The sequence below is a fragment of the Panicum virgatum genome, chromosome 3K, assembly GCF_016808335.1.
Source record: "Panicum virgatum strain AP13 chromosome 3K, P.virgatum_v5, whole genome shotgun sequence".
NCBI lineage: Eukaryota > Viridiplantae > Streptophyta > Magnoliopsida > Poales > Poaceae > Panicum > Panicum virgatum.
The window spans coordinates 29,158,038-29,181,701 of record NC_053138.1 but is presented as its reverse complement, the minus strand read 5'-3'; the positions used below and the strand labels follow the sequence as shown (position 1 = coordinate 29,181,701).

The 23,664-nt window shown below is 51.7% G+C and overlaps 3 protein-coding genes across 4 annotated transcripts; all 3 read left to right on the top strand.

The window, feature by feature from the left end:
- The first annotated feature begins 244 nt into the window (after positions 1-244).
- On the top strand, positions 245-2,012 carry LOC120698857. Its single transcript, XM_039982615.1, has 4 exons — positions 245-381; positions 580-745; positions 1,147-1,219; positions 1,533-2,012. The coding sequence occupies exons 1-4, from the start codon at positions 351-353 to the stop codon at positions 1,785-1,787; spliced, it is 525 nt and encodes a 174-aa protein (XP_039838549.1). The 5' UTR covers positions 245-350; the 3' UTR covers positions 1,788-2,012.
- A 1,924-nt stretch (positions 2,013-3,936) lies between these two features.
- LOC120698855 (UDP-sulfoquinovose synthase, chloroplastic-like) lies at positions 3,937-7,464 on the top strand. Of its 2 annotated transcripts, none has more exons than XM_039982612.1 (3): positions 3,937-4,128; positions 5,049-6,122; positions 6,802-7,464. In XM_039982612.1, the coding sequence occupies exons 2-3, from the start codon at positions 5,088-5,090 to the stop codon at positions 7,201-7,203; spliced, it is 1,437 nt and encodes a 478-aa protein (XP_039838546.1). In that variant the 5' UTR covers positions 3,937-4,128; positions 5,049-5,087; the 3' UTR covers positions 7,204-7,464. The 2 variants fall into 2 exon arrangements, with proteins under 2 accessions (XP_039838546.1, XP_039838547.1); XM_039982613.1 differs by having other exon boundaries at positions 3,944-4,128; positions 5,054-6,122.
- Positions 7,465-20,843: 13,379 nt separating this feature from the next.
- On the top strand, positions 20,844-23,664 carry LOC120698853 (serine/threonine-protein kinase-like protein At3g51990). Its single transcript, XM_039982611.1, has one exon. It carries the CDS (start codon positions 21,037-21,039, stop codon positions 22,906-22,908), a length of 1,872 nt encoding a protein of 623 aa, XP_039838545.1. The 5' UTR covers positions 20,844-21,036; the 3' UTR covers positions 22,909-23,664.

Sequence of the window (23,664 nt, the reverse complement as noted above, 5' to 3'; positions counted from 1 at the left end):
TTGAAGCAGGCAGAGTCCCAGGCAATTGTGTTTTGTGAAAGAAAATTATAGTTTCGTCGCCAATTCCAGAAGTGTTTGCTGACGGTGCACGTATGGCATGTGCTAGAGAATCCAAGCTTGCGTTGGGCCAGAGCCACTGCAGTTCTTGTGTCGTGCCCTTTCCTTTCCTTTGTTGATGCGTACTACCTGACTTCGCTTTCAGCCGGAGCGATGCCATTGCCTTTGTCTCACACAAGGGACAACACTACTGCGTGCACACAGGTATATATCCTTGCGCCCGTGCACACATGTTCACACAAAACAAACTTCTTTTCCCCCTGTGAATTGCGATCACAAGAACTCAGAACTCCATGGGACAAGGAGCTGCGAAGGCGAAGCAAGGTACGGCAGAACCCGCGGGGGATTGGGTGTTCTTGAGCCCATGCTTGACCAATTCCACCAGGAAAATGTAGCTGTGTTTGGGTTCGGCATAGATTTTCAATCTGTGATGGGAATGACCAATGGCTCTGTTGTTCGCCGTGATCTTAGAGTGAGGTACGCGTGCAACTGAAAAAAAACTTTGATCGTTCTGGATGGCAGGGGGTGAGGAGGCAGCGCAGAGGACGGAGAAGAAGGACGAGAAGAAAGCGCACAAATCCAACGATGCAGACGCGCTCATTGCGTTCATGAAGCAGAACTACAGCGACAAAGTGAAGCATGTAAAGAGCTTCGATGAATTCTACCACTCCATTTACGAGCTCATCCAGTAAGTTTTGGTATCTCCTTCACTAGAAGGACAGTCAGTGACGTCGTTTAATTTATTGGCTGTACATTGTACACAGTTTTCCTTTCGGTTTAGCAACCCCGCCCCCCCCCCCCCCCCCCCCCCACCCCCACACACACTCTCACTTAGGGGTGGCTGTATTCTTTGGGTAATACCGAGATTCTAAGATGTATTATTCGTCCAGTGTTTGGAACACCGGGTGTTCAGAAAATGATGCAAACAAACATCGTTGTCAGAAACATCCATCCAACCCTCAAAATTTTGCCTGGTTTTGATAGTTGTATGGCTTCTATTATTCAGTTTTGTAGTTGAAGGTTGAAAATTGGTGTAAATCAGATTTTTCTATGATAACCATTTTTTCTCTTGCTTGCAATCCCCTTCAGGATGTTCTGCGAGAGCCGTGGGCAGTTGCAGTACAGGATACCATCAAAAGAGGAGCTCAAGAAACAGTACGAGGTGGGAGGGATCCTTTTTATGGCAAATCCGTTTAGCTTTATTCAATACAACTACTATATCCTTTTAAATTTTTATGATAAATACTTTGGTGCGAATGACCATCCAACTGCCTCAAACATTTTGTTTGTTTTGTTTCAAATATCTCCATGGTTTAGAAAATCATACTTGGAAGTCTTGACAGTTCCTGGATTTTTTTAAATTCTTATACAAATTTAATCAAAGTTCAGAAAAGGTTGATCTAGAGCGGACCTAAAATAAATAATAAAGTATAAATAGAGCGCTCATTCCGTTTGCTGTTCCCTGGCAAGCGCAGAAGGCCCACCCCTGGAACTCGGGCAACCTGACCCAGGAGCAGTTCGAGAAGATCGCGACGGGGATCCTCAAGGTGGAGAGCTTCACCTTCGGCAGGGCCGCCGTGGACATCCTCGTCGTCCTCTTCGGCGTCCCCGTGTGCGCGCTCCTCACCAAGAGGGTCGTCCCGGGCCTCAAGGCCATCTCCGACGACATCGTCATCCCGGCCGCCACCTCCGGCGCCGTCGTCTACCTCGCCAAGTCCAACAAGCTCTGACCGGCGCCGCCGTGCCGTGCACCTCGCCACGCCCGCGGGAAAAAGCAAACACAGGGTGGTGGCGCATGTTTGTTTCACCGGAAAAAATGTCATATATGTTGTAAACAAACTGTAAAAAACAGTAAACTGTGTCAGATCTCGAAAGATTGAACCGTTGGAAAAAAAAGGGGGGCTGGGTTACCGTACGTACAGCTTGGTGAAATGGGATTTGTTTGAAGTTTACCATTTGACAAAAAAACAACAAAAAACATTGTTTATACTAACACCCCTGCCCCCGCGTCGCCCTCCTTGGGCGGCTCGGGCGTCGCACGAACTTGTCGCCGCCAGGCCCTCCTCCACCGTCTCCCGGACCTGCCGCCGCCTGAGCTTGATGCTGGAAGCCCAGCGGAGGGCAAGGAAGGCGTGGCGGGGGAAGATGCAAGTTGGCCGAGGCGCGTGGTGGCATGGTGGCGCCGCTGGCCCCGGAAGACTTCCGTGTTTTGCCGGGATGTGGGTGTGCAGCTAGCAACGGGATTCTCTTGGTGAAAGTCTCGCCAGCTTCCTGCCGGAGGCGATGACGACGGTGTCCGAGGACGCCGAGGACATCGTTCTCCCTGCTGGGAGTGTCATCTTGGAGCCCATCCCTTCTACGTAGGTTTCTCTATGTGAAAACCCTGTCTACTTATTGGACGAGCGACGACGGCGTCATTGGCGTCGTTACCTTTTTGGAGGCGTCGTTGATGGAGATCCATCTCGACCACACAATGGAAGGCTTGCCGGTCGCTTGGCGGGGCGGCTAGGTGCAGGTGGTGAGTTTGAAGGGTGTTGCTGAGCTCATGCGGCGGCGACTAAAATCATGTTGGCGGTCAGGGATTGTCACTTGGATGTTGGTTTTGGCTGCTTGCAGCGAACTGCGGCGGCTGGCATTGCTTCGCAACTGTCAGTGCGGTGTGGGACTGCGTCAGTGGGCGGCGCTTGCAGGGGACTGCGGCGGGTTGCTCAGCCTTGCTCGACGACTCCGGTGTGGTACATCGTCGAAAAGACAGCGCAAGCGACAACTTGGCTTTCTAGTATGGCGGCGGCGGCTGTTGCGTGTGTGGCGCAACATGATGTGGTCATCCGGCGGGCACGGTTTGGCTGTTTGATGGGGATCTTGGAGCACGAGGCAATACTATTCATCATCCTGACGGCGATATAAGAAACGGATCTACGACATTGAGTACTGTGGCGGATGTGGCGAGGCCCACGTATGCAGTGTCTTCTACGTGGCGACGAGCGAGGAGGAGGTCCAACGGCGGGTGTGGCGAGGCCCCCGCGTGTTGTGTCATCGCGGTGGTGATGGCTAGGCAGCCTGCGAGAGGTCCGGATTCGGTGGTTTCACTCTGTCGGATGTTGTATGGTGGGGCAACGACACTACAATGACTGGTCCTGCATGGCGGTGGCTTTCTCGGTGTGGTGCGGTCTGTTTTTCTCGATTTCTTATTGATGCGGGATCGTGTTTCGACGACGACTTTCTGGGTAGGAGAGGGTTGGTAGCCGCGGCAACTCGGCCTTCCGTGGCTCTGCACCTTTGAGTGTTTAATCATGTTGATGTCCCAATCCAACTGGATGAGGGTTGAGATGTGGAGTTCCTCGTGTTGATGTTCCAATTCAACCGGGAGAGTTGAGTTTGTGGTGTTGCCCCGCGTTGACGTTTCATTCCAACCGGGTGATTTTTCTTTTCCGTTTCTTTTGTTTTTTCTGCCTATGGTCTCCCAGCACTGTAGCTTTGTATTTTTCTACTATATTAATAGAAACCCGTACTATTTTGTGCAGTTCGTTAAAAAAAAAGACAAAAAAACAAAGTAAGTGGTGAATCCAAGATTTAAACTCATTGTCCATCAGGTTTCGCGACTACTAGTTCCTACTTAAATCCAGCAGCTGAATTCAAACTAGTATTCCGAAGGAAAAAGAAATGCAGCTGGCCGAATGATCTGGCTTTTTTTATATAAAGAATGATCTGGCTTTTATAAAGCCTGAAATAAAATGGGCTGTGTGTGACCGCTACCGGCTCGTCTTCTTGTGCGGATGGGAAAAGGAACGATCGTGACCGTTCATCCGCTCGCGGGCGGCCAGCGCTGATGCCTGCCGCAGCCGATCCGAATCGCCCCCGCCGAATATCCCACCCGCCCCCCTCGTCCTCTCTGCGTCCTGCTCTTGAGCAGTGGCTCGCCTCCCGCTGCTATCCATCCACCCGTTCCATTCCAATCCCCCTCTCCCGCTCCGCCCCCTCTTCGTCCTCTCGCTGCGGCCGGCCTCGCTCTCCCGAGGAGCACCAAGGAGAGCCGCCCGGGCGCCGAGTGGGGGCCCTCCTTCGACTCTGGTAAGAGCTCCGCTCGGACGGATTGCTCCGGTTCGGCGGATTCTCCTCTTTGGTGCTAGCTCCCGAATTCAAGTATTTGTTGCTGCCTTGCTGGGATGGATGAGACGACGCAATCCATCCGGCTTGTTGCGGGTTTCCTTGCTTGCTGCTTCGAGCGGTAGTGGAACCAGCTTGTTTTATCCGAAGTGTTGGGGGTTTAACTGAACCCCGATGCTTGCTCCGTTAAGTCCGCCCCTCGAACGAGAAGGATTTGTGCTTTCCTTCGACTCTTGATGGCGTGGGATGGGCGTAGAGTGGGTGCCTTGACTGTCGGGGATAGGGCTGGGATGTTGTGCCTTGTGATGTGAATGGAGGTGTGCCGAGGTTCCCGCGGGGGGCCGGGGGGTGGGGCACGCAGTAATTCAGTTACTCCTGGTCGGGGTTTGAAATTCTGAAAGGCTGGAAAAAACCCTGGAGAGCACAAGTGCAAAGTACTGCGGATTTGCATTAGCTGGTTACATATTAAGTTGTTAACTTACCTTTTAGGCCTACTTCTCTCCTTTTCTTTTTGAAGATGAAGCACTTGGTCCCACTTCATTCTAGTAATACCAAAATGTATATGACTACACTTGAGTTATAGCAATTCCATGCCTGTGAACTGTGGTTGCAAATATCTGTTCTTTTGGTGCATGTATTAGGAGTAAGGCATAATGAACTTGGTGGTCTTCATCTATTCCGAGCTTAACTACAGGACTAAAATAGGTTATAGTATGTTTGCAAGTGGAAGTGGTGTATTTAAACTTCTTAACTTGTCAAGTTTTGCTTTACAGTTTCACCTTGTAATGATACTCTATACTGTAGGCCTGTAGCTACATTATCCCCCCCCCCCCACACACACACACACACTTTACTGGCCCTAATTTATTTGTACTGTTCTGTAGGGCAGGCATCTACATTTTTGAACTGAAAGAGAGAGGATTATGAAAATGGCACATTTGATCACTCACTGTAGTTTCAGTGCATCTCCTGCTGTTAATACGTTCTCCGGATCTCCTGGTTATTGCTGCAATGTTGGCCAATTACAGAACTCAAAATCTTCAAATCTGTCCCTCAAATCTTCTTTCAAGAGACAAAAGAAGCCATATGTTACTTGTGCTAGTGCTGCTGTGCAAGGACAGACACAAACACCTCTTACTGGTAGTCAGGAAGCTTCTGGGCATTCATCCTCCAAGTCTAAAAAAGTAATGGTTATTGGTGGAGATGGATACTGTGGGTGGGCGACAGCTCTTCATCTCTCCAACAAAGGTTATGAGGTTGCTATTGTCGATAACCTTGTTCGGCGTCTTTTTGATCACCAACTTGGTCTTGATTCCCTTACCCCCATAACTTCCATCCAAAACCGTGTCCGTAGATGGAAGTCTCTCACTGGCAAGACAATTCAGCTCTTTATTGGAGACATATGTGATTTTGACTTCCTCTCAGAAGCTTTCAAGTCTTTTGAGCCAGATGCTGCCGTCCACTTTGGTGAGCAAAGATCCGCACCATACTCTATGATTGATCGTTCAAGGGCAGTCTACACACAGCATAACAATGTCATTGGAACACTTAATGTCTTGTTTGCCATTAAGGAGTACAGTGAAGAGTGCCATCTGGTTAAGCTCGGAACTATGGGTGAGTATGGAACACCAAATATTGACATTGAAGAGGGGTTTATCACTATAACTCACAATGGAAGAACTGACACCTTGCCTTACCCGAAGCAAGCAAGTTCCTTCTACCATCTAAGCAAAGTTCATGACTCCCACAACATAGCATTTACTTGCAAGGCTTGGGGTATAAGAGCCACAGATCTTAACCAAGGTGTAGTCTATGGAGTGAGAACAGATGAAACTGCAATGCATGAAGAACTATCCAACAGGTTTGACTATGATGGTGTCTTTGGGACAGCACTAAATAGGTTCTGTGTCCAGGCTGCTGTAGGGCATCCACTTACAGTTTATGGAAAAGGTGGTCAGGTATGTCTCATATAGCCATTCCGGGATTTCCTATTTGACTTTTTTCCCTGAATTTGTGCAGTCTGTTTTCTATTAAGGTTTCCCTCTCTTTTCAAAACTACACATGCAACTCTAGCATCAGTTAGTAATATTTTAAGTTAAATGCCACCTAGAGTAAGTTAACTTGTGTCCTATGATGTGAAACCACTGTTTAGTGTTTTTCATAAATCTTGGATGACTCCAGACTGGGTGGTGAACCATGTTGCCTGTAGCTCATCTCAGCGAGTACAGAAAGTGAATAGGTCACATAGTTTATTCTTTTCTGATAACTACTACACGCCATAATCATTGTGTGACCTGTGGATTGGATTTTCACGTGTGTTACTCTGAATATCTTTCTGATTTTCCTTAGATCACCCTCTGGGAAAAGAACTCGAGAACCTTTTATTTCCCTCGTGGGGTATCTCTAACCTGGAGACTGTTTTAAGCCTACAACACTGCCTTGTAGTTCTCCTAAGCTTGCCACTTGTCAGCCACATCCCATAGTCACAAGCAAAAGAGACCATCTCATAGTCATTAGCTGTCAAACAGCCACAGAGAGCAGCAAGTTTTAGCTGGATACTGTACTTTCGTTTACCATTTTAAATTATCGGCAGTGGCATTAATTTACTGATCAAACTTCTTGTTCTGCCCCCTCCAGACCCGTGGATATCTGGACATCAGGGACACTGTGCAGTGTGTGGAGCTAGCAATAGCCAACCCAGCCAAACCCGGCGAGTTCAGAGTCTTCAACCAGTTCACAGAGCAGTTTTCCGTCAACGATCTGGCCAAGCTCGTGACTGCTGCGGGAGCCAAGCTCGGTCTGGACGTGCAGACCAAGTCGGTCCCTAACCCACGGGTCGAGGCCGAGGAGCACTACTACAATGCCAAGCACACGAAGCTGATCGAGCTGGGCCTGGTGCCCCACCTGCTCTCAGACTCCCTGCTCGACTCACTGCTCAACTTCGCAGTCCAGTACAAGGACAGGGTCGACACGGCCCAGATCATGCCCAGCGTGTCGTGGAAGAAGATGGGCGCCAAGCCAAGGACAGTCTCCGTCTAGAGCAGAGGGAACGTTCCCCTGGCGTATAATGTCAACCATGACATTGACATTATTGACATACGTAATGTAATAATTACGCACATCAGTGTGATGTGCTAGTTAGTTACTGTAGCTGTTTTGTTTACGATATTAGATTTAGTTTTTGCTACCCCACGGCTGGAACCTGCGAAGGGCGCATGTGCTGTTTGATTCTGTTCACTCGAGCTCTGGACCTGCTGCAATAGTGGACTGATGGTTAAGGTTTCACATGTCACCCCTTCATTGAACTGGTGAGACGAGTCATCAAATCTTGCAAGAATCATCTAGTATTTCTGAAAAACAGAAGCATGGTTCTGCGCATGAACAGCTGTTTGGATCTAAAATTGGAGTTGGGCATACAATTCTGTGCCAATATTCTATCTTCTGGACCCACATTTACGAACACCAGAAGTTCCTAAAATGAAGGGTCTGACCCACCACGTTTCCAGAAAAAGAAAGTTGATTTATTTGCAATTCACTCCACGAAGTAAAAAAGGTTAACATTGTAAATTGTAATCCATACTACTAGAAAAAAATAAATTTGTGATCCCTACCTGTACTAAGAAAAGTAACTTTTATATACTCAACAAAAGTTAACAAAAAGTAACATTGTAATCTCCATCAATGTTAGAAAATATAACTTTTTTTTAGATTACACAATTAGAAAATGTAACTTAATGGTCCGTGAAATGTAACTTGTGAATAGAAAATTTAAGTAATTTATCAATAATATATGATATGAAGTAACTTGTGACAAATTATATAATAGAGGGAATAAAAATTATTTTTTAAAAAGTAACTTCACCATTTTGATAACATAATCAAGTGAGATCTTTTAAAATTTTTGTTGTATTGAACATGATGATGCTATTGTATTTTGATTTGGATATATGGTTATAAAACTACATATATCTTTTAGATTTTGAGATTGATTTGCATGTATTAATATCATCATTGTCTTACTTTTCTCCTTAACATGCCACGTACATGAACACTGAGGTGGGCTCTCCACTGATCCTTATCAGGAAATCCATCTTCCTATAGTGACTAGTGAGTCACGTCCATAGAAAATGTATTCACAAACTATAATGCTCAACGCTAGTTGCCAGCCGAGCCGCCGGCACACCCACACGACCATGCCGCCGGCCAGGCCACTGCCTCTCCGCGCTGCCCTCCAATCCGGCTGCCGCCGCTCCGACCTGGTGGCAAAGGGGGCCGAATTTTAAAGGGGCAGAGCTCTAATTTTATATAATTTTGAGTTAAAAAATTTAAAAATTATATTAAGCTATGAACAGACCACTAGAGCCATATCCCATTACCACATGGATCCTATATATCTTCTGGAAGAATTTTTTTCTTCCTCACCTTTCAATATTTGAGATTCGTACAACCATATACAACCATTGGATCAACCAACTCATACCCTTACCCATATGGCCACACCCCTCCTCTCTCACATGCACAGCTCCTCCTGTTGACCGTGCCGCCGCCTCCAACGCGACCCGCGTGATGCCGGGCTGCCCTGCCGCAGTTCTCCCCTGCCCACGCGGCCACCACGGCCGCCCCGCCTCCAGCCCTCCTCTGTGCCGTTGCCCCCAACGCGTCCCGCGGCTGCACCAGCCGCGACCCTCCCCAGCCTATGAGGCCGCCCTAGCTGCACCTCCGCCCTTGCGGCCTGCGGGCTCGCCGCCGCCTCTCCCGTGGCAGGCCGGTCGCCACGCCCCGCAGCGCTGCCGCCACTATTTGTGCAGGCCCCGCTCCGCAATCGTGCTAGCCCCGCTCCCCGCAGCGCCGCCCCCGGCCACCGGCGCCGGAGAAGAAGGTGGGGTAAAAATTTATTGAGGTTCAACATTTTTAAAGTTTTGGTTCAACGTTTTGAAAATATTGGTACAACATTTTCAAAATACCGGTTCAACTATTTTGAAATGTTGATTCAACATTTTTCAGTAAAATATTGAATAGACCGTTAGATGGGTCTTGATGGGCTTTATAGATAAGCTGTTTAGCCATCTTTCACGAGATATATAGGAGCCCCATTACCACCCCTACTCCGACGTCTCCTCGTTGCCCTCTAGTCTGCCGTTGCTGCTCCAACCTCTCCCTGTCGCCCACCAGCCCAGTTGCCGCCTCTCTGATCTTATACGGCGCCCTCCGCTACGCTCGCCCGCCCTCTCACCAGCCGCCCGGTCTCTCGGCTCCAGTCTTCTAGTCTCCCACGGGCTAGCAAACCGCTGCGACCCATCAGACTCGTCAACACAGGTCGGCACGATTATCTAACCCTCCCGCCCCTGGGCTGGTGGTGCAGCACATCGAGCGGCCCGGCTCGGCCCAGTTATGTGTCTGTGCTGAAACAGACCGTGCCGCAATCGGGCTATGGCGGAACGGGATCTAAGGGGTAGTCGGGTGGGCCTCGCAGAGGAGTGGTAATAGGTCGTGGTTCCAGTGGTCACTTCACAATCCAACTTGATTCTTAAACTATTAGTTCAAAATTATATAGAATTATAGACCGGTTCTTAAATTATTTAAGCCAAATTTGACGGCTCTTAACCACCCCTACGCACCATCCTAAAAATCAGCCCAAAGAGCAGCCCCGTGCAGCCCGTGCGCTCGGCCAGGCAACTCTTACATAGCAAGCAGGCAAAAGGCAGCTTGAGCATTCACATTGCGATTCGCATGCACCAAGCAACAAACTGGCATTTTTCCTAGGTAATAAATACTTCCTCCGTTTCAAATTATAATTTATTTGACCTTTTTAATTCTATATGTTTGATCACTTGCCTTATTCAAAATATAATACAAATATAGTTATATTTAAGTCGTTTTCGAAGAACTTATATTAATAAAGTAAGCCATAACAAAAAAAATGTTATTTTGCATAAATTTTTAAATAAAACGGTTAAACTTGATGTAAAAAAATGTCAAAGCGAATTATAATTTAAAATGGAAGGAGTAGCTCACACAGTCCCACTACAAGTTTGCATTGAACAGCTTCTATATTGGTAGCCATATTAGGAGCAACTGAGTACGTGATGTTGTACTGTAGGATTGTAGGCGACACATTTTCTTCAATTTAGATGAAGATGATGTGGTGGCGACTTTCATGACCATTAGAAAGTATAGATTGGAGAAGAAAATAGTATTGTAATTTATTTGAATTGTTGTGTAAGTATCTTAATTTTAGAGCAAAATTCGTACTTAATAGCCGATCTAATAAAGACTTTTATAGAAGTACTTTGTTGAGAAATTTTTTCTCATGTTGGACTATCCTAACTACAAATTCTAGATTCGTCATTAGTACCATGCTTTTAACCGGAAATCCTAAATTCGTTACTGGTACCGTGCCCGGCCGGCCGGGTGGCCTGTTTGGCTACCTATAGTTACCCGTTGGTTTGCCCTCTCACAGTCTGTTTCTCTCGCACCCCCCCCCCCCCGGGGTGGAGAGAGAGAGAGAGAGCACTGCATGTCGTCGGAGGTCGGGCCACGTGGTGCGAGCAACGCGCCTCAAGCGCCAGACGCATTGGCGCGTGTCAAATGAGATCTGGCCTCGCGAAACCATACACACTCGGGTCCTTGACGCCAGATTGCTGGCCATAACTCATCTCCGCTTAATTGTGCAGTTCCGATCCACCGATCCGGAAACCCAACCACCATGATCTGACGCTAACCGGCCGGGAGATAAAAAGGAACACCGCCAAGATCTGCGTAAGCGTCGAGATGTAAATTGTACACATCAGTCACGAAATCAACTGGATCATCAGTGGTCACTCGCCTGTTGAGAATTGGAAGAAGAACCAGCGAGAACACACTGTTACGCTTCGACGGAAAGCCTATCTACTTCTTGTCTCATGCTACAAGTACCAGCAGAATCTAACTAATCAGCAACTAACCTAGATTACCCTGTACATTTCCCTCCAGACTGATCCAGGCCATCATCCCTCTCAGCATCATGGCTGCGCACGCGCTCAGCACAGGTGCGGGGGTTCAGGCAGCTCCCCAGCCCCGAACGACCCGTGGTCAGCGGCGGCGAGGTTGCCGCTGACGCCGGCGCCGCTGCTCGCGGCGGGGTAGAAGGCGAGGGACGCCACGAGCAGCAGCATGACGACGGGGACGAGCAGCAGCTGCGCCGGGGGCGGCGGCAGCGGGGGCAGCGCCAGCGGGAGCAGCAGCAGCAGCGCGGCCGCCGCGGCCAGCAGCGCCGCCACCTTGCCGCCGTCCATCGCCGCCGCCGGTTCCTGCGGTGGCATCGCCTGCATGGTGGTGCCGCCCAAGGCGCGCGCACGGGAGCTTCAGATATAGCAAGCGCGGCGTCAGCACGGGTACCCACCGGGGGTGACGGTCCAGCCCTGATTATATATTTTGCCTCTGCTTCCACGGCGGCCCGGCCCCGCAGGTCAGCGACGGCGACCCTGGACTTCGCCAGCGGCCAGAGCTGCCGCGGCAAAGCTGTGGTGGACTAGTGGTGTGGGCGGAGCCCGCGGTTTGGCGCCGGTGGTTGCCAAACCTGGAAAGGTTCAGGTTCGGTGCACTTGGGCAGGCGCCCAGCGGTCGGATACTCGGATCTGCATTTTTCCAAGTTCCTATGTTGAGTTCAGAGTACCATGCCTACGCAGCCTCCGTCCCAGGAAATAAAACCGGGCGCGGGGAATCAGTGGGTGCCCCGGGTGGCAGCGTCCTCTGCCTATTGATGCTTGCGGGGTTGTTGATGCCTGGTGGATGCACGTCAGAGGAGCAGAGGCTAGTGGAGACCCCCCCGCGCTCATGTTACATAGGTTTAGGGGCTTCGTAGCCTAGCCTCCAAAAACACTTGATTTTTTTAACCGTTAATCTTAGTTATCCAAAAGATCATATTTCTCATCCTGAGCCGATATACATCTCCAACCAATAGCCCCTTACAAGTCACGGCACTCCTGGTAAGGTCTCGACACCGCCGTGGCGAATATATTTCTCTTGGTGGACTCCCAAACTTTCGTTGCTGGGCACTGGTGAGCAAGTCAAGCAAGCATGAAATCCTCTTCTCTCATTTGAATTCTCCGTTCAATGGCGGAGCTTATAGTGTCTAGGGTGCATACGCACCCACATCTTGCCACATTGCAAAATTAACGATTAGGAGCAGATTTTCACCATGTATAATGATAAAATCCATACAGCCACAAAGCAACAGTCCCCTTTTATAATAAAATTAAGCTAACCGTGTCAGCTAACTATATATGCCAGAACAACCACTTTATACCTTCTATGGAAGATTGGGCCGATATGTACCAACCTTAGCACGCATATCATCGCCCAAAATTTAAAATCCAAAACGTCTCCAAATTTAATTGTAGCAAAATTTGCTTAAACTGTCAAGTACAACATATGTGCACGAGAGTATTAGCAACCGGAGCGAAAGGTTGGGCGGCCGAGTTGGCTAGCTCAGCCCGGTAGCGTTGCTCCCACGAGGTCGTGAGTTTGAATCCAAACTGGGACGAATTTCCGCTCGTGGGTAAAAAAAATCCCCTCGCTGTGCTCGCCGCAATGCTTGGCCCTCTCGGGCATGGGCCAGAGTTCGGGAGTTTTTCCACGGCTAGGTGAAGCTGTAGTCGCTTCATCTTAATGAAAAACGGTGGAGTCCGTTCACCCCTCCAACCGCGTTTTTTTAGTATTAGCAACAGGACACGATTTGAATTTTTTCGAGACTAATATTTGACCTGAATCACGCGTGCCGTACGTGATGCTGCGCCCCCTCCATCAGTTCATCAGCGGCTCCATACGCCTCGCGAATTGAATGGATCGGAGCGGCACATGCATGCACGCAAGCACGGCGGCGCTAGTAGCCAACCAGCTGCCGGATTCGCCTCACCTAGATCTTCGGCACGGCACGGCACAACGCACACTCGTCTCAGAATTTAGATGCCGGCCTGTACTGTAATAAACACTACTACAAAAAATATTTACCGAGATGAGCAAAAAGTATTAACCGAGGCGATTTTTTCAAACAACTCGAAGCTTCCGTCACGGTTAATCAGCATTAACCGAGGCGGTTGGGCTGCCCACCTCGGTTAATAAAATAAAAAAAATAAGAAGCTCCTGGATAGGCCCGCCAAGTCCATCCAGGGCCCGCCGAGCCCATCCAGGGGGCCGGATCCGCCGCCGTGGAGCAGCCACGCCGTGGAGGTCCCGCCCGTCGCATAGCCCGACCAGATCCACGCCACCGTGGAGGTCACGCCCGCCGCGGAGCCCGACCAGATCCATGCCGCCGCCCGGTTCCGGCGGCGCCAAGGCCGCTCGCGTGCGCCTCCATGGCCGCCACCGCGCCGGATGTTGCAGGGGAGAGGGAGGGGGCCGCCGTCGCGCCGAATCTGTTGCAGGGGAGAGGGAGGCCGGGTCGCGCCGCAGGAGGGCCGCGCCGCCATGCCGGGCCGCGCCGCAGGGGGGCCGCGCCGCCGCCGCGTGCTCCCCGTGCAGATCCGCGTGTCGCGCCCACGCGCAAGGAGGGGAGGACGGGGCAGGAGGCAGGAGCAGCAGGAGGGAAGGAGGCGGCGGCGGGAGTTGTAGCACGAGGAAAGAGAGAGAGGGGAGATAGAGTAGGCTAGGGTTATCTTCTTTATGTAGTTATTCTCAGTAATTGGGCTCATATAGGTCTATTTGGGCTCGGCTATTAACCGAGGCGGACATTTTAAGACGTCCGTCTTGGTTAATCGATTTTGAGAGGCGGTTTTTTGTAACCGCCTCGGTTAATAAAAAATGGCTGCCTCAGTTAATCGAAGGCATTAACCGAGTCAGTTTTTTTATGTGCCCGTCTCGGAGGTCTATTTTAAGTGCCTCGCAAAATAGAATTCTGTAGTAGTGAAAACCATCATCACTTGTCGGCATTCAGGAGATATCCTTTCGGTTTCTCTGATGAATCGTGCACGGTGCATGCATGGGCTGGGTACAGACTCCTTTTTGGCGAGGATGGGGACACAGTGCAGACTACTTCGTCGTATAAGTGTCAAAGAGGCTTGAACAAATCCAAGGTGCAAACGGAATGTCATCATCTTTTTCCATCAGTCATCCATCCGCCCATGATATTTACAAATATGTGAAAGGATTTCTAGTATAGTGGTTAGAGCATCTAACGGATTTGGGTTTGAATCCTCGCAGAAGTAAATTTACAAGGCTATTTAAAAAAAATCATCTCGCAGCATAGCCGAGGCTCGATGGTTTTCTAGACAGAGCACTTCTTCTTAATGAAAATTTGTAGGTGCGGTACCGGCCTTAATCCTACCTATCGTAGTTTTTTCTTTATATTTACAAATAAATCTAGCTCTGATTCCAACTAGCATCTGGGCGCACTCGGGTCTCTCTGAAAACCGCTGCACCTTTCCAGCAGCAGCCGCCGATCAAGAAAATTTGTTAAAAAAGAAAAGCTCCAGTGGTGGCAAGTTCATCGTACAGATGCACCACATCATAGCACAATCCATTTGCTAGTAGTAAAATGCATGGAAACGTACGGTTTGGTTGCCAAAATGAGCAAGCCATCGAGAGCCCGTGAGTCGCGACCAAGAGGACCAGGCCAGACAATCTATATCCCCAAGAAAGACCGTGGACTGACTGTCGATCGCCACAAATGAAGCATGGTACGTAGTACCTGGTGTTACCTTAAATAATCCTTGCACTTGTTGTAAACAAGTGGCTGCATGCTGTTTCTTCAGAGGGCTTCCGTTTTCGTAGCTTCCACCGCGCCGCCATAATAGGAAAATACTATCCGGTGCATGGGTCGAGATGCGGGCCCCTCATCATGATAGTTTAATTAGCGCCGTATCTTGAATTAGTGGGGCTCTTTCAGGAATTCAGGAGGCTGCTGGAGAAGCCGCATCGGTGTGGCCGTGGAGTCAAGAAGGGTGCATGACTTGACCCGTCAAGGTTTTAATGCCGACCTCGTTCTACCTGTATACTTCATCTTTTTTTTAAAAAAAAAAGATTGTTGAAACATCATGCTCGGCTTAGGGGAACTGATGGACCATGCATTATTGATGATAGGTTTCACTAGTAAGCTTGCTAGAAATTTTCTTCTTTTTGCAAGTAAAAGGAGCGGGAACTTTCGAGGAGTGTTTCTGCAATTCTCTTCTTCTTAGGTCCTGTTTAGATTTCAAAAAAATTCCTACAGTATCCGTCACATCGAATTTTCGGATACATACACGGAGCATTAAATGCATTGAAAAAATAACTAATTATACAGTTTAATTGATTTGCACGAGACGAATCTTTTAAGTCTAACTAGTCTATGATCGGATATTATTTGTCAAGTAACAACAAAGTAATAAAATCTAAACTTTTTTAACAACTAAACACATCTTTAATATAGTTATTACAGCGAAAGTGTACTAGCTGGAAGCATGGAAAGGAATGCGGGATGGAGACGGCGGTTTTTTTATTTTTTTTTATTTTGGTTTTTTTATAAAAATATATTTTCGTTTTCGAAATTTACAGGAATATAGTCGCCTCGCTACGGGGCGGCAGGGACTTTTGTGCAAAAAAATTTACGAAAATATTTGCGCGCAAATCCCTGGAGGCCGGTCGTCCGGCAGCGGGGCGGCCAGCCCCCAGGCCGCCCGGGGGCCGGGCGACCGGCCCTGGCGCCCGTCCCAACTAGACTTCTGATTAGTTTTAAATACGAGTTTAGATAAAACGTTTTCTCAGTGGTCCCAACCGATAGGTTGGTAAGCGCTTGTGCGGGACAACACATCTCGATCCTCGAGCAACATAAATTGGATCCAGTTGATTGCACTCTGGCTGCAGTCTGCAGATGATGCTTGAGACGTGGATTCCAGGTCGCAGCGACGCACCGGCAGCAGCATCGTGCTGCAGTGTTGAGCGTCGCTGGTGACCGGAGGAAATAATGCGAGCGAACAGCACAGGAAGCACGCACGAAAGGGCGAAGGCAAACCACTGGTGCTATTTTTATTCGGTTTATGCTACTACACAAGAGTACAGGACGGTTTTTTTTGGCACACACTCCTTGCATCTCGCGGCTTCACAAAGCAAGAGGCGTGGGTGGACCACTTCGCATCAGTCACTCGTCGCGGTTCCATCGGGTGGCGGCACACCTGCTAGGCACGCACAGCAGCCTCGTGGGAGAGCCGGCCGCCCCGCTGCCGGGCATCCTTGGGTCCGGCCGCCCTGCTGCCGGGCGACCGGCCCTCAGGGACCTACGCGCAAATATTTTCACAAAAGTTTTTGCACAAAAGCTCCTGCCGCCCCGCAACGGGGCGACCAAGTCCTGGCCGCCCGGCAGCGGGGCGGCCGGTATATTTCTGTAAATTTCGAAAACGAAAATATATTTTTTTATAAAAAACGAAAATAAAAAATAAAAAAAACCGCGATGGAGACGCGAGATTCCCGAGATTTGCTTCGTACTGGGCTCCAGGCGAACTAAAAAGGGCCCACTCCAAAGAACGTCTGCGAGGCCGGCCAGATCGTTGGTGGGCTTCAGCGCCCGAGGCCAGCCCATCCAGGCCTAAAGCCTGCCGTCAGCGAAGCGCCCCCCGGAGCCAGCCGGCAACAGTTGTTGCCCGGCAGCACGTGCCGCCTGTGTTTTCGTACGCTACATACATACAGGCCGCGCCTTCCGCTCGCCTCGTCAGCTCGGCCAGCGCCCAGCGGCCGGCAGCCGGAGCTTGCTAGCCTTTTCCGGCTAGTGCGCTGCGCCGCTCCCCGGTCGCCCGCGCCCGCTGCTGCTTTTGAGGCGGTGGCGAGGGCGGGGGCGCAGGCACGCGGCGCCGTCTCGGTGTCTCAAAAGGCACGCGCGCGCGACAAAGCGGGGCGCCCGCAAAGCCGCCTTTGTCGCGGGCTCAAAAGCGGCCGCTCCGAAGTGAGAGTTTGAAGTTTGAAACACTTGAGACTCCGTCCGCTTTTTTTCACCCTTCTTTTTGGCATTTCTGCCGGGAGTAGAGTAATCATGATGATGGCGTCGTAGATCGCTGGCGGTAGTAGATGGCGGGTACTGTACTCCGGTAGCCTCCCTTCCTGCCCTCTGTCAAACCTGTCCGATCGGGGCGCTGACTTTCGCCGCCGAGAGACACGAGGGGGCATGGCCGAACATGCACCGCTGTAGTAGCCCGTAGCAGGGGCGGAGCCACCACTAGGGCGAGCCCGGGCGGCCGCCCTAGGTCCCCTTGGCCGAGCAGTAGAGGATATCCTCAGACCTCAGTTCTCCACGCCGCCGGGAAGGGAGCAAATCGCGGCGGCGCTTGCCAGAAGCGAGGACGACGCTGAAATTTGAGAGGAAGACAGGCAACCGCGTACTGGGCCGAGACTTGGTGGCTCGTGGGCCGAGTATTGGGCTGCGGGACGCTTCAGGCTTCAGCCCAGCGCAGCCTAGGGTTTGCGTGGGGTTTGGTGGCCGCTTGGCCAGCAGCCCAAGCTAGCCACGCGACGCGACCACACCCCCGGCCCCGCCCGCCTGCGCCTGCCGTAGCTCGTCGCCTCGTCATCTGGCCTTTGCGCCCGCCGCCCGGCCGCCCGTCGGCCGTCGCCCCATCCGGCCGTCTCGGCCGTCCGGCCGTCGCCCCATCGCCCCGTCCGACCGTCCGGCCGTCTCGTGCACCGCTGCAGGCTGCCTCGGGCGGCCCTCGGCGGCGGCGCCTCCCGCCGGCCGCGCGCCTGGCCACCTGCTGCCTGCCTCGACTGGTGGACGAAGGTGGAGGCAGCCGGGGGGGGGCGTGGGGCGGCGGCCGGTGGACGGAGGGCGGAGCCGGCCGGCGGCCGGCGCCGTGGGTTGCGGCGGCCCTGCGCTGCTGCGCCGGAACGGCCGGAGGCCTGGAGCGCCGGGCACCGGCGGCCAGCGAGCCTGCACGTCTTCTGTGGCGCGTTGCACTGTTTCACTAGTACTGTTCCGCCCTAGGTCACTTGTCAGGCTGGCTTCGCCACTGGCCCGTAGTAAACGCGTCTGCTTGCAGTGTAGCGGTAGAGTACAACAGCACGAACGGTTTCTCGGTGGATGATGCTACTGAGAATTAATGAGGGTTCGTGCGTCATTGATCGGCAGCTAGCGCTTGATCAGCTCACCCTTCGTTTCTCGACTGGAGCCGCGATCGATCGACGAGATCACCGGCCCAGCTACTAATTAAACCCGTGATTTGGACGGATCGAACGCTGATTAGTGATTACTACCAAGTCACTACGCCATTACGGACAAGCAATGTTGAGAGGCTGTATGTGATCGATTTGGGCCGGCCGATCCCATTAAGTTTGGAGGAGGCGCGTGCGTACGTACGGCCGGCCGGCCAACGACAGGTTTTGGAATTAGCAGCACGCCCTTCTCATTGTAACTGACTTAACAATGACAGTAACGTGATGCAAATTAAAGGCTGGATACATCCTATCTGAGCCCGGGAGCATGATTTGTTGACTCTAGCAGCGGAGATGCTTCATGCCTTTTATGACGACCCGTGATCCACAATTTGATGTCGTGGGCCTTGCATGAGTGCCTTTTGTTTTTTTTTTTTCGATTGAAACTCAAACTAGTACATCATCCTATCCTACGATGATATGATTGGGAAGTAACAGTAGTATAAAGCAGCCGGCGGGCGAGCCGGTGAAGAAGAAAAGGGAAGGGCACGACAAGTTCCGTTACTACTGGTTCTAATGCTGGGGAGATGCTAGACAGACAAGTGATGGATCAAATCTAGTGGCCTTCTTAGCAAGCTCGTGGGAAATAATGGTGAAGAGCAAACCTTGCCCTAAAAAAAACAGAAAAAAGGGGGAGGGTATGAGCAAACATCTTTCACAACAAAAGATGCTCTGGTACAGCTGAATTTGATGAAATTTCTTTAAATCTCTAGTCATTGCTCCTGTGCACGTTTAAAAAGAAAATACTGTGCTAAAATCTGCTGGTCTTCTTTTGAACATGCTACGTGTCTCCGATAGTTTGACTTTTTGTGCGTCTAGTATGTTTTCGGCCATGCTCGTGGCGTCGTGTCGTTTTAGTTAAGCCGTCAACTTTAGGGGAGCGATGTTCAGCTCAACTACCAGCATTGCTGTTGCATGGACGAAACTCTGCCCCTTTCACTAGGCACTCTTCGGTGGAGCACACATGCGCGGACACCAGTCGACTCGCGACAGGCGTTGCAGGCAGCCTCTGCACTGAACCACGATGGGTTGATCAGGCGCCTTCAAGAACTGCCGTCTCATTCATGGCCGTCAGCCCGGCACCAGAACATAATTCAAAAATATAATAGGCGAGTTAGAATTTTTCTTTTTGAGAAGATCGGGGAAACATAAACTCCGCTGAGATTTTGCTGTCCATGGTCTCGTAACAAGTAGAGCAAACTACTAGGCATGGAGGAGTGTAAAGTAAGCAGCAATTCGACCGGCCAGTACGAAACACAAATTTTTGTTTAGTCTTAATCTGCTGAAGTCAAGCATGGTTATCCATGGAAGCCTCGGGTTTCTCAGTAGAAGCTGCAGGACGTCACCTGACTCTTTTTTTTTTCTTTCTGATTTCATCGTCAGAGTCAGAAGCGTTTAGGAACTCAAGAACAACCGAAACTTTGTATCCATCCGCTGACCGCCGACGTCACCCCTCGGTCTCCAGCCACAGCAAGTACTACAATGATTTAATCCCATGAAGATAACCGGCGATCAAACAGGTCAGATTAGCTGGATGCGGGGGCACGTGCGGTGGAACCGCCGGGCAGGGGAAGAACGAGCAACCAAGTACAGAAGATTGATTCCTTCCGTGCCGGCCGGGTTAATCCCCACCAAGCACAAAGTGATAGAGTTGAGGCAATAAAAAAAAAGTAATAGAGTTTTTTTTATATTGATATTGTAAAAAAAAGTAATGGAGTTGGGGCAACCTGAAGTTTGCCTTTAACTTTGTCCTGGCATTGCAGCTGAAAATTTGGAGATTTTTTTCTCAAAGAAAGAATCCGGATTGCTCCGGTTGCGGCCACATGCGGCGTCGTGCTGCGGAACGGCACTGAGATCACGATCCGAATTAACTATTCGTGTGGCGTACTAACACAAAACAAGATAGCGGCTGTGCCTTTAGCAGCTTTCGATCCGTTCGCGCGGCAGGGCTTAAAAATGGATTTGCTTCCCGTTGGCGCCCAGCCCAAAGGGGCGGCACCGGTTTGAGACGAGAGGAGGGCGCCAACTGCTAGTGCAGTGCAGAAGGGCGCAACGTGTCCTCCGCACGCTCTCGCTACGATTTGCATGCTGAGACCACGATCTTTTCCCGTTCCGTGTCCACTGTCCCGTTTCGATCTTCCGAGTGCTACGAGGGAGCGGACTTGCGACCTGACGCGAACCGGGTGGGTGGGAGACTGGGAGGAAAAGAGGAGCGGCGGTGTCTCCTCGGCCCGTCGGTCGGTCGTGCCCGTCGTCGTTTCCTCTCGGGCCGGCTGTCGCCGCGATCCACCTGTCCGAGCGCTACGTGTGAGCGGACCTGGCCGGGAACCACGCCGGACCACGAGTCGTCGGCACCTCGCCCCTCGCGAAAGCGCCGCCGCTCCGAAACCCGGGCAAAATTTTCACCACCGCCGCCGCTCCCGCCCCCACCCCTATCCCCTCCAGCTCAGGTTCGAGTTCTCTCACCCGGGCACCAAACGCCCCCCGGAAACCACCAAAAAAACACGCAGCCGAAGGGGCAGGAGGCGCACACACACACACACTCTCTCTCAGTCTCTCTCCCACCATCCCTCCTCCGCGCTGCCAGTGCCAGGAAAATTCCACACGCCCCGTTTCGGATCCCCTCTCCCTTCTCCGCTTCGCTTCTCTCTGACTCTTCCTCCCCAGCTCCTGCGACGGCGGAGGTCCCCCCCCGCGCGCGGCGACCCGGGCGGCGGGCGCCGGATGGGGTACCTCTCGTGCCGCACGGACTCGTCCGTGGCGACGTGCCGCTCCATCACGGCCATCTCGCCGCTCCCCATCTCGCGCCGCTCCGGGGGCGGCGGCGGCGGCGGCGGCGGCTCCTCCAGGCCCGCCGCGCTGCCGCCGGCGGGCGCCGCCGCGGTCGAGCGCTTCGACTACGCGGAGCTGGAGGCGGCCACGTCCCACTTCGCGGAGGCCGCGCTGCTGGGGAGGGGCAGCCACGGGGCCGTCTACAAGGCCGTGCTCCCCTCGGGCCGCGCCGTCGCCGTCAAGCGCCCCTCCCCGCGCCGCCCCGAGGTGGACAACGAGATCCGCATCCTCTCCTCCGTCCGGGGCCCGCGCCTCGTCAACCTGCTCGGCTTCTCCGACCCCGGCACCGGACCCGCCGAGCGCCTGCTCGTCGTCGAGTACATGCCCAACGGCACGCTCTACGACCTGCTCCACTCCAACCCGCGCCCGCCGGGCTGGCCGCGCCGCCTCCGCCTCGCGCTCCAGACCGCCAGGGCGCTGCGCGCGCTCCACGACGCCGACCCGCCCGTCATCCACCGCGACGTCAAGTCCGCCAACGTCCTGCTCGACGCCAACCTCGACGCGCGCCTCGGCGACTTCGGCCTCGCCCTCCGCGTGCCCAGGGCCAACGGCGCCAATGCCGCCGCCGCCGCCGCGCCCGCTCCCGCCGGCACGCTGGGCTACCTCGACCCGGCCTACGTCACGCCCGAGAGCCTCAGCACCAAGACCGACGTCTTCAGCTTCGGGATCCTGCTGCTCGAGATCATGAGCGGCCGCAAGGCCATCGACGTCCAACACTCGCCGCCGTCCGTCGTCGAGTGGGCGGTCCCCCTTCTGCGCAAAGGCAGGGTGGCCGCGCTGTTCGACCCGCGCGTGGCGCCGCCGCGGGACCCAGCCACCCGCAAGGACCTGGCCGCGCTGGCCGCCAGCTGTGTGCGCTCGTGCAGGGAGCGGCGGCCGTCCATGGCTGACATCGTCGAGCGGCTCAGGGTTCTCAGCAAAGCGGTGTCTGCTAAGGTGTGGAACGGGCTCGCCGACGGTCTTGCAGTGGTCGGCAACCCTTGCGCCGTCGTTGATGTTCAGAAGACCATCTCAAAGCGAGCCGCTGCCAGCAGCAGAGCTGAATCAGAGCGGGAATCGACTTCAGCATTGGCGTTTGATGATGATGAAAAGGAGGATGCGGATGCAGAGGCCTTGGAGGAGGATCAGGTACCGTTGGTTGGCGCCAAGAAGTCACCCCGGCGGCTGAAGAATGGGATAGTGTTGTCTGAGGCTGGGGCTCGGGAGAGGAGAAATCTCTTGGAGCTCATGGCTAGGATCGATGGTGTTGCCGGCCAAAGATTCGGCATTAGCAGAGCCAGAACAGTTCGTGCTGCTGGTGAGCTTATTGAAAAGGATGCGGTTTTGCTCCTAAGGAGGAATAAGACTGTAAGAGTTGTTGGATCTGAGGGGCTCCCAAGATCCGAAAGGGTTTCTCACTTTGATGTGAAGATAAAACACAAAGTGGCGAAAGAACAAGAGAAGGCAGGGGAAGTACAAGCTAAGGTTGAGGAAGTCCAAGCCAAGGCAGGGGAAGTTCAAGAGAAAAAACAAGAGAACACATGTGAAACCCAAGAAAGTTCCAAGGAAATAGTGGGCGAAGCAGATAAATTGTTAGAAGAGACTTATGCAAACCTCGACAAAGAAGAGAGAATTCAAGAATGCAAAGGGCAAAGCCTTGAAAAAGCAGAAAATGTTAACGAGAATGAAGGCAACATCCAAGGCACCACAGAGAAGATTCGAGAAAGTGAAGGGGAAATCCAAGACAAAGTAGACAAAATCCATTTGAACAGCGGGGATAGTTAAATTTGTACAATGATCTTGAGGTCAGTTTAATCAATTATCTCCTTGCAGTATATCTCAAGGACAAAGCTTGCGAGATGGAAATCTCATTCCCAGTTCCCAGCTATCTTCATGGTAATGGCATTATACCAGAAGTATTGGTGATTGGCCAATACAGCCTTGAATTCAGATCCAAGCAATGTGATCTATCATTTGGGAATGCCAGCAATGACAAATACTCCCAAGCTATTGAATCTTGGGTGATAGCCAATACAATGGTTTACTGCTGATATCTTCAGATTCGATTTAAGCAACTGGTAATCATTGCGCTGCTTCAATCCGAGTCAGGTGGAGGCGTGGAGCTTCAAAAGGCTGCTAATTAGTAAATTGCTGTAGTGATGTAGCATTCTTTCATTGATTATTTTTCCTGCCTGCATTCAACAAGAAGCATCAACTGTCGAAGTTGATTTGTATATATGTAGGCATAGTGGTAGCTGCAGTAGTGTAAGCATGGCTGAACTCTTGAGATCGAAACAACAAAGCAGTGGATCTCCAGATTCGATTTAAGCAACTGGTAATCAGTTTGCAGCTTCAAACCGACTCAAGTGGAGCTTCAAAATGGCTGCTAGTTGAAGTAGATTGTTGTATTCTCTCGTTGAATATTTTTGCTGTCTGCATACAATGAAACAACAAGCATCATGAAATGCCGAGTTGATTTTGTATATATAGGACAGTGGTACATGTCCTCGTGCAATGCTCACATGCTCGTGTTCTAGTCCA

Excerpts from the sequence above, each read along its gene's own strand:
- LOC120698857 (XM_039982615.1), top strand. The coding sequence starts at position 351 with ATGGGACAAGGAGCTGCGAAGGCGAAGCAAG. Across the intron at positions 382-579 it reads AGCTGCGAAGGCGAAGCAAG|GGGGTGAGGAGGCAGCGCAG; the intron begins GTACGGCAGAAC and ends TCTGGATGGCAG. Across the intron at positions 746-1,146 it reads TCCATTTACGAGCTCATCCA|GATGTTCTGCGAGAGCCGTG; the intron begins GTAAGTTTTGGT and ends AATCCCCTTCAG.
- LOC120698855 (XM_039982612.1), top strand. The coding sequence starts at position 5,088 with ATGAAAATGGCACATTTGATCACTCACTGTAGTTTCAGTGCATCTCCT. Across the intron at positions 6,123-6,801 it reads TTTATGGAAAAGGTGGTCAG|ACCCGTGGATATCTGGACAT; the intron begins GTATGTCTCATA and ends TGCCCCCTCCAG.
- LOC120698853 (XM_039982611.1), top strand. The coding sequence starts at position 21,037 with ATGGGGTACCTCTCGTGCCGCACGGACTCGTCCGTGGCGACGTGCCGC.